The sequence below is a fragment of the Castor canadensis genome, chromosome 1, assembly GCF_047511655.1.
Source record: "Castor canadensis chromosome 1, mCasCan1.hap1v2, whole genome shotgun sequence".
Lineage (NCBI taxonomy): Eukaryota > Metazoa > Chordata > Mammalia > Rodentia > Castoridae > Castor > Castor canadensis.
In genome coordinates, this window is record NC_133386.1 from 185,815,671 (window position 1) to 185,825,949 (window position 10,279).

At 35.7% G+C, this 10,279-nt stretch overlaps 1 protein-coding gene and 1 pseudogene across 2 annotated transcripts; one reads left to right on the forward strand and one right to left on the reverse strand.

Annotated features, from left to right (window-relative positions):
* Positions 1 to 299: 299 nt before the first annotated feature.
* LOC109676664 (gamma-secretase subunit APH-1B-like) lies at positions 300 to 1,073 on the reverse strand. 2 transcript variants are annotated; one of them, XM_020152974.1, is made up of 2 exons: positions 720 to 1,073; positions 300 to 611 (listed from the first exon to the last, which is right to left on the reverse strand). In XM_020152974.1, exons 1-2 carry the CDS (start codon positions 1,071 to 1,073, stop codon positions 300 to 302), a joined length of 666 nt encoding a protein of 221 aa, XP_020008563.1. The 2 variants fall into 2 exon arrangements, with proteins under 2 accessions (XP_020008563.1, XP_020008562.1); XM_020152973.1 differs by having other exon boundaries at positions 300 to 1,073.
* Positions 1,074 to 9,052: 7,979 nt separating this feature from the next.
* LOC109676663 (olfactory receptor 4C6-like) lies at positions 9,053 to 9,923 on the forward strand (annotated as a pseudogene).
* The last annotated feature ends 356 nt before the right edge of the window (positions 9,924 to 10,279 follow it).

Consider the following 10,279-nt stretch of genomic DNA (forward strand, 5'->3'; position numbering starts at 1 on the left):
TCAAAAATTACTGAATACCCAGGCCAATTAAATTTGGAAGGGTAGGCCAGAGTCAGTATTCTTTATGCCTGGTGACTCTAGTGTACAGCCAGTCTGCAGACCACTGCTACACTTCTTTCAGAAACTTGCTCTTGAAAGCCACATGAATGGAATTCCAATCTAGATAGTTTTACTTTTTCTAAATTACATGAGAAGATTTTTTTTGTCCCCTGTGGTTTTTTTTTTTTTTAAATAAAAAGCACAGGTGTGCTTCCTCTCAAGATGTAGCCTGGTATTTGGGAGGTGCTGATTGTCAGAGGTTATCTGGAGCGTTGGTTGTAAAGAAGAAAGTCCTTGTCTTGGCAGAGCAGGCAGAGTTTCAGTCTTTGGCAACTGCCTCCAGCAACAAAAAACGCCCAGATACCAATGAGAACCATCATTATATATGCTGACACCAGATTTATTCCATAATGAGGACTTAGGGAGGTCTGGGCAGACACCAGCAGATGGATCGGGAGAGCTATTAGAAGGATGTAGCACTGTTTTTTCTCACGGCCATCAAAAGAAACAATGCCCCTGAACACGTGCAGCAATATGATAACGAGTGTCATGAAAGCTGAATTAAGGAAAAACTGAGGAGAATCTCCATGAATGCACATCATGCCTGGCTCCAAGGAGTCAGACAGGGTATTAACAAAGGAAAATGCTCCACTCATGATTCCAAAGCCCAAGCCAGAAACATAGGCCAGCAATTGCATGGAAGGTGTTGTCTCATCTGGTTTTATGCTCTTGAAACCCTCCTTGTCTTTTTTAAAAAGTCTATAATATGCAAACCAGAACATTTCTTGGATAATGACTGAAAGCAACACTCCAAAGATTAGCAGATATTTCTGTACTGGTTCATCTTTGTTGCCAGAAGTGAGTCTTGCTATGAACCAAAAAAGGGATGAGATCAGTGGAGACACCAACCAGAAGAATGCTCTGACAATGAGGAAGATGATGTGTAATGGGTTGGTGGTGATGGTGAAGATGTAGAGAGCGAGCACAGGCCTGAAGGCAATGAAGGCAGAGCCAAAGAACACCACTGTGGTCATGGTGACCGCACAGGCCCGGGGCATCCTGGTTTCTGTCTTTTTGGTTAAATGCCCAAAAGTGAAATGAGAACAGAATTATACTTTAATTGTTGAATACCTTTTTCTGTAATGGCAAATCAAATTTAAATTTCCCAAATCATTGCACAATGGTTTCAATATCTCCATATCCTCACCAATACTTCCTTCCTTCTTTCCTTCTTTCCTTTTTTCTACTTCTTTCCTTCTCTCTACTTCCTTCTTTCCTTCAAGTTCATCTTCATCACCATCTTTTTAATGGATTTTCATTATCTTAAAAAGAATTAGTCAATATCTCATTCTGGTTTCAATTTACATTTCCCTAATGAATAGTAATATTAAGCATGTTTTCATGGCCAGGCAGCTAATTATGTCTTTTATGTAATAATCTATACCTAATTTCTTTACACATTTTTACTCAATTATTCATGTTTTAAATTTGATTTAGATTTATTTAGTATTTATTGACATACCAATGACAGGTACCAATTCCTAATATAGCTTGGATAGCAATTCTTTATTAGATATATGGGTTGCAATATTTTGTCTAATTATACATATTGCCACAGTTTGACTCTTAGTTCTTCCAATAACTTTATCAAGTAGCTATATACATCATTTTACATGTGAAAAAATGAGTTTGATGTCCCCATTCCAGAGGAGTCAATACAGAAACCTTAAGGTGACAGAGGTCAACATGAGAAGGGGATCAGGAACCAGTGTAAAGATCAGTTAGAGATGAATCAACCTGGGTTTTAACGCATTTGTACATGAAAGCAATGCTAGAAATTTCTCTGTATAGCTGTCCTTATCTCAACTAGCAAAAATGCTATGTCTTTCTTATTATTGCTTATTTCTACTCTTCAAGGGAACTGGAGAAAAGCACAGAACAGGTTCTGCCTGGAAGGGAGGCGGGAGAGGGAAGAAGGTGGAGGTGGGGGCAGGAGGGAGAAACTACCCAAATGATATATGCACATGTGAATAAATGAATAATAAAAAAATTAGTTGGTATACAATTAATTTTTTCATATCTTTTTGAATAGTGCCCATCCTCTTTCCACTCTTCTACATTGAGGATATGATTCTGAAATGACAAGATGCAAAGACCACCCTAAACATGGTTATCAAATTATCTTTTGTTCTATGCCCTATCATTCCTGAATGATTCTCAACCTCTGTAACTCTCAATTGAGGCTTAATTTTATAATGCTCCATTCTCACAAAGTTCATCTTATTCAATGGGAAATTGATCTGATGCTTTTCTTCCAATTGAAAAATATTTTGTAAAATATTGTTTATATTTTACAAAAGGAATATTCAGTTTATTAGGTGTCACTTAGTTCACAAAATAAAATAGCTAATAGTAGACTTTTAGATGAAATGGCACTCTAACAGTTGGACTAGAGATTTCATGAAGTAAATATGTAACTGTATATTTTTCCATGACCCATTTTCACCCACTTTTTGTAGTTTATAGTATTACATGTATACTATCATCAGATAATTTACAAAAAGATCCCATGGAAGAAGTTTGTATATAATCTGAAAACTTTAAGTTCTACATATTGGTTTAATAATCCTAGTTTCAGATAAGCTAATAACATGCTGAACATAAAAAAGTGAATGGAAATGAAGTCATTTTATAAGATGGAAAGCTATTTGTTTTTATTTTTGTACATGATTACTTTCTAGTTTTCAACTGAAGACTCTTTCCTGAAAACAGCCACAGCTATTGTCCTGATCTTACCAGAAATTCAAAGGATCTGGAGTCACTTTTTTATACTGTACTTTTTATGGATACTCCATCTTTAAACACTATTTCTTCACCTTATGCTTTTGACCAGATATCCCTCTTCCTGCCAGGATAGCTACTCTCTCAGAATCCTGACAAGACAGGAATTAGGTTGATGTGCCTCTGTGTGTGTGTGTGTGTGTGTGTGTAGACACAAAGAAAAAATAAAAATATACATTATAGCACAAGAAACCAATTACAGGCCGAGGAGAGGTTATAGCATGCACTGGAGGCAGAAGGGAAGTCCAGAGACAGTAGGGAGCTCAGTCATTGTGACAGGAAAGGGAGAATGCATGGGAATACACCTTTATTAAGGTTCCTATTCTGGGTGTGGATTAGATAGTTTAGAGAAAATTCATGAGTAAAAGGATAGTTGAATGAAAACTCTCTGGCACATTCATTATGTCTTGTCATTGTCATTAGCTATGGTTGTGTTGTGTTGTGGAGCAGTAAGATGAGGAACAAACTGGGTATATCAGAAAAAAACAGGCACAACAGGATAGGGTATTACTAGACTAAAATTTATCTGTCAGTCATAAAACTGAATGCTGAGTCAATTACTACTATTACCCAATTTATAATGAGAAGGAATGAAAGTTGTACACATTATTTTAAATATGGAAAGATATTCATATAAGATGCCAATTCTTAAGAAACTGGAAATAATTTAAATATATTTTGTACCTAAATAAATTTTTTTTGATGACAGTGGGAACCTCCTGTCTAACATATGACTTTGTAGAAAATAGAATCTAGAGATGATATTTGACTCAGTCTTTTCCATTTCCTATATTCTACTTGCTCTAAGACTTTGTCCACTGCGTAATTGAGGAGAACCTCAATTTTTTGAGGAACAAATAATTAAATGATTAATATTGTAGCCTATGCATCTGCTATGGAGTAGCATGTTGGCCAGGCCCCAGGGATGTTCATACCCCGATAATGCACTCTCATTAAAGGAGGAGGATGTGAGTGTATTGGATTACTAATTAATACCTCATTCTGTGTGGAACCAGACATAAGGGATGCACCTAGAGTGACAAAAGTCTTCCCTGGGTCACAGCTGCTCATATGGGCACTCATGCCCATCTAGCCCACATCTGGAACCCAGAGAAGAAAATGATGATCTTCTAAGAAGCTGAAATTTTTTTTTCTGTTTTCATCTAAAGATACAATCAAGTAACATTTGAAAAAGAACGTGAAATGAATTGGTAAGGCTCTTCTTAACTAATTTCACCACTATTCATAATTGCATTGAACTTAAATCCCTTAGTGATCTAAGGGTTATTTCTTTATTAGACTCAGACTGTTTTAAGGCTTATGCTTTACACGTTTATTTGAAAAAAATAAACATCCCAGTTATACAAATTTTCCAGATTGAATGATCAAATGACTTAAACTGGCAATTTCTATTCCCAGCATTTAGCCTCCATAAATAGAATTAATTTCATGGACTCTCTGGAAAATTTTACTACATGTGAATGAATCTTGGATTTGATTAGAATATCATAGTAACATTTAGCAAATACTATTTTATATTAATGGTTTTAATTGAGGGATGATTTCTTTTTTCCTTTTTGTTTGCAGTACTTGACTTTGAACTCAAAGCCCTGCAGTTACTAGGCCAGCACTCTGCTCCTTGAAACTTTCTCTTCCTTTTACATTCATCTTTCCTCTTTTTTATTTTGCTTCATTTTAAAAAAATTTTACTATCGTATTATTGTTGTACTAGAGAGTACATTGTGACATTGACAAAAGTGCTTACAATATATCTTAAATTCACTCTTTCATCATTCTTCTTTATGCCTTTCCCCTCATTCTTTTTTATTAACATATTATAGTTGTATCAGGTACACAATTTTGACATTTACAAAAGTTCATACAATATATCACAGTTGATTTCAAACCCATCATTCTCTTTTATCCCCCATTCCAGAAATAATATCAATAGTTCTCATTTTTCCATTTTCATACATGAGTACATAATCTTTCTACTACATTCATTGTCCTATACCCCTTTGTTATATCCTCCTCCATACTGGTACCAAGCCCCTAGAAAACATAACCACTGAATTTAGTTGTAAGTCACTGTACCTACAATATGGCTGTAATGACTGTGACAGTGTGGTGACACTGGTGGTGGACTTGGGGATGAGGTTAGAGGTTTTCTCATTTTAATAATAATGGTAATATAGCATCATCAGGGGCAGATACTACTAAATTATATATACATTTCTTTTTAATTACATATCATTGTCACTTTCACCCTGCAAAATTCTGCAGTTAGCTGTACTTACATTAACAAGCTCTTAGTTGTATGAAAAGAGAAAAAACCTGGTAGGATATTTGTATGAAGAGAAAGTTTGAATAGCTTTATTTATAAATTTAGTTATCTAATCAAATGATCAGAGAATTTCAGTGGCAGTCTAAGTTCTCAAATTTTCACTGGCTGAGAATAATTGCACATGCATCCATACACATTCAAATAGAATTGAAAAACACACATCAGCCATATATTCAGTTTTCCTGGAATTCAAATCCAAGCTGCACAGTTACTCTGCTACCTTGAAGATGTGATAAACATCTTACTACAACAGATAAATGGTAATTATTTTTCATAAGTTTCTTTAGAGAGAATAGATTGATAAATCTGCTTAGAGCAACTATAATTGTCACAACATTTTATCTACTAGTTTAAAGATTTGATGAAATTTTTTCCAAATTTTTTATAAGATGCATACAGTACATACCTATAAGAGAATAAAGATAAAATTAAAAGTATAAAAATAATAAATATAAAGAAGAAATCAAATTAAATATAGAAAGAAGAAAGCTTTCTACTAAATTATCAAGGGGATAAATGTTTTACCAATAGCTATTCACAAGTAAAATGTATGAAGATTTCTTGATTGTATAATTCCATTATAAAAATTAAAACTTGATTTAACTAATATATACTTATACACATATATTTATATGTGAACATGAAAATTGTACTGTAGGATTTTTGGAATTTCAAACAACTAAAATAACATAAATCTTCATCTACTGGCAGAGAATGCTACCATTCACAAAAAACCATGAACTATAGAATTAAACTATAAGGTACAGAATATAATTACATAAGTGTTTTAACCTATTACAATGTAATTATATCATTAAATTGCAAATTCAATATTTCTACCTACATGCAAATTTGAAATAATAAATTACTGTTAGGAAGTTATTCAGCTAAAAGTTATTGTAGAAGTCAACATTAGAACCTGGTATTTATGATTGAAAGCCCTTGCTTTCCATCTGTGGTGTACACTGTCCCTTGAACCCACCTCTGGGACTCTGCTCCTGTTCTCTCCTCTGCTGGGAATATTCCTAGTCTTTCTTTTTCTTAGCCACAGTCTAGTTTTTTTTTTCTTCCATTCCTTCAGTTTATAGGTCTTTTTGTTGAAACTATAGTAAATTCATGATTTCAATCTCTTACTAAGAAAATGGGCCTCATTTTAAAAGTTTTTGAGGCTGGTGGAGTGACTCAAGTGGTAAGAGCATCTACTTAGCAAATCTGAAGCCCTGAGTTCAAATCCCAGTGCCACCAAAAAATTCAAGAATAAAATAAAATAATAAAACTTTTTGAAATACTAGCTGTAAGCCATTTACCAGTGGAAACTGGGTGACCAAATCCATAAAAGATGAGGGGACTACTGTGTCCTGCTCAATAGCCACTTTAATGAAGCATCCTTTGCTTTTTATAAACGCCTTTTACATAGACAGCATTTGGTGAGAAAAAGCATGCCAAGTTTTACATGTCAAGGTTACATTAGTACAGGGAAGCACAGTTAAAATTAATTCTTTGTTATGTCTCCTTCAAAATGGGAACAGAGAAGCAGCAGAAGCACACAGTCAGCATAATTTTCTTATTTACATCTGAAGGACACGAAGCCATCTGGGAATACTGTTTTTCTGGACGTCTGGCTTTCTCACAGGGCCAGATAGCAACTCACAAAGGCAAGGTCTACTGTGAGACTTTTGCCCCAGTTCCTTGGAGCTTTCTCACAAAGCCAGATACCAACTCACACAGGCACAGTTTGGTTCCAAGGCCTTTGCCTCAGTTCCTTGGAGTTTTCCCACAAGGCCAGATGCCAACTCACACAGGCAAGGTCTCACTGCTGTCTCCAACACTAGCTGTGTTTTCAAATACTGAGGGAAATTGAGAAAAGTAGACTGGCAAGGAAAAACAAAAGTATTGATTATAATTACACTTGTCTTCATTAGAACAGCCTTTTTAAAAAGGCACGTAATGCACACTGTGAAAGGTAATATCACAAGGGCAGCTGATGGTGTCACTCAAAAAACAGTTAAACACACTGTTAAACAAAACAGTTTTGGTTTAAGCTGTCTATGAATACAGTTGGTAAAAGTAATAGATAGTAAATCATCATTGAGCCTGCATGACAAAGAAATAGCTATGAGATTCCAACAACAGATTTACTTAAAACCTGAATAATGAACCAGATTCAGCATTACCTGTTCTTCACAGCTTATTCTAATATCACAGAATTGATAAATATATTGAATTATATTAGAATCTACTATGACTAATTTTAAAGAACTATGAAGAATGTGAAAGGAGTAGCAATCCTTAAGTGTTCCTCTGTGAAAAAAGAAACATACAATAATCATGTAATAATGATATATACAAAAATATTTTAAGAAGAGGTAGAATAAATATTCAGACTACTGAAGGTAAAAGCAAGGATTGTGGAGAATTGGTTGTTAGGGGTCATAGACATAAGCAGTAGGAAAGTCTAGAGCATATACACATCATGACAGAAGCAGAAAAATGAATGTGTATCCAGATTTCTCATTCTTTTTTGAATATTGCTTCTTTTTACTCTCATAGCATCATGAAAGCATTGTGGGTGGCTGTATGTATAGGAATTAGGAGTCCATGCTTTGAGTTTATTCACATAACTCTGAGGAAGTTATAAAATTTCTCTAAGTCTCAGCTCCTGGTTTGGAAAATCCAGATAATCATACTAATCCATATGGTAGTTTAAAATGAAAAGTGAGGAAAAGCTCTTTGAATACATTCTAAGCTCCAGAACCATGTTAGCTGTGATTTCTTGCTTATTAATTGCACTGTGGTAGAAATTGAGAGTTGGGGAAGGTGAGATGACAAAGGCAGTTTACTGTACCCTGGCAGTATCTAAATTTTCTATGTATGGGTGCAATGACATTCCCTGAGAACAGAGTGTCAAGACTGGAAAGAAAGCATATGGGTTTGGCAGTAAGGCAGTGGGACTGACAGTGGAATAAACACTGGAGCACAAAGAAATGAATCCCAGTAAGTAAAAGAGGAGGAATCATGATGGAAGTAATGTCAAGTCTAAAAGTTCAACTTCCTTTTGAATCAATAAGTAGGTACTTGCACATACCTCTGTCTACATTCTAATCCTTAGCAAGACCTGCCAAATTATTGTTCTTCAAATGTGTTAAACATTATAGGAATGGCCCATTTAAGGAAATCTTACTCAGGCCTACACAATGAATGCAAATAATAAATGAGTCCTGCTGTGTGAGCAAAACAGAGTCACCCTGCCCCCTATAAATCCACTGAGCTGTCCGTATGTAGCAGATGTAGAAACTGAGGCAGAGAGGTGCAGCAAGATGTCCATATGACAAATATGTGGGTGAGATAATGTGAAATAAACTTCGTTTCTCATCCTCTAATTTCATGAACCAGTGCTCCTTTTATTCACACAGGCTGTTGAAGTAAGACCTCAATTATTGTGTGAGGAGGGAGATGAGGCTAAGTCCTTTTTGCAATTCCACATTCTCCTGTGATTGCTCTGTGCCTTATGGGAGGGATAGGACCGGACAGGTTATAGAACATCAGCAGTGACCTCTCAGTATACACAGACTGATATAATGTACATTTCAATTTGAAGTCATGCTCTTTGCAAAATTCCTAAAATTTGTCAGTTGAGTGTTGTTACAAAGTCCATGGTCATGCAAGTGATGTTTTTCTTATAGTTTTTCCTCTGGCTTGTAGTGATTAAATCTCCTGACATGCCAACAAATCTGTTCTTTTCTCTGCTAACATATTATACTGGATAATATATTGTTGCTTCTTTAGGTTTCTCAAGTCTCTCATGGAGTTTATTTAATCACCAGATAAATGGGAAAGCAAAGCAATGTGACTGAATTCATTCTCTTGGGTCTTACAGAGAATCCAGACCTGTAGAATACATTTTCAGTTGTGTTTCTAATCACAGTATTGGGAAATCTACTCATTGTGGTAACCATGATCACAAGTCAGGGTTTGAGATCCCCTATGTATTTTTTCCTCACCTTCTCTTCCATAATTGCTCCCAAATTGATTGTGGACTCCTTATCAGACATCACTACTATTTCCTTTGAAAGCTGCATGACCCAACTCTTTGCAGAGCATTTTTTTGGTGGTGTGGGTATCATCCTTCTTATTGTGATGGCCTATGACTGCTATGTGGCCATCTGTAAGCCCCTTCACTACACAAGCATTATGACTCCTCGGATGTGTTGCCTGTTATTAGTAGGAGCTTGGATAGCAGGATTTATGCATGCAACAATTCAGTTTCTCTTCATGTACCAAATTCCATTCTATGGTCCCAATATCATAGATCACTTTATATGTGATTTGTTTCAGTTACTGACCCTGGCCTGCATGGACACCTACACCCTGGGTCTCTTAGTCATCTTCAACAGTGGGGTGATGTGTGTGGCTATCTTCCTTATCCTAATTACCTTCTACAACATAATTCTATCTTCACTGAAGTCCTATAACTGACACACAACGCAAAACCCTCTCCACCTGTGGCTCTCATCTCACAGTGGTCATGTTGTTCTTTGTGCCATGCATTTTCCTATTTGTGAGATCTGTGTCTACTTACCCTATAGACAGGGCAATGGCTGTGTCTGATTGAATCATCACGCCCATGTTGAATCCCTTGATCTACACACTGAGGAATGCAGAGGTGAAAAATGCCATGAAGAAACTCTGGACAAAATAGTAAACTTGAGTTGACAGGTAACTCATGCTAAAAACAATGTGCATTTCCCATAAGAAGTAATCCTTTCAGAAAGGCATGAAAACTAGAACTTGTCAAAGTTTGAAAAAGAATCTGTGTTGTGATTTAGATTCTTTTCAGTATGGGGTTTCTGATACATTCCTGCTTTGTACCACTATGTGTAACTTTGCCTTGCACTAGACTTTTCTGATCCATCTTGCTTCTCCAAGCACATCTTAAGCCCCTCACCACCTTCCTCACTATGCATCAGCCATATTAGGATTTTTTTTTCCTGCTTAGACCTTTGCTTTTTTCCATCAAAAAATGTGCCCTCATCTTTCTCAGGTAGTTGTTTCTCT

Bases quoted from the DNA above. Each gene is read 5' to 3' on its own strand.
- LOC109676664 (XM_020152973.1), bottom strand. From the start codon at position 1,073: ATGACCACAGTGGTGTTCTTTGGCTCTGCCTTCATTGCCTTCAGGCCT.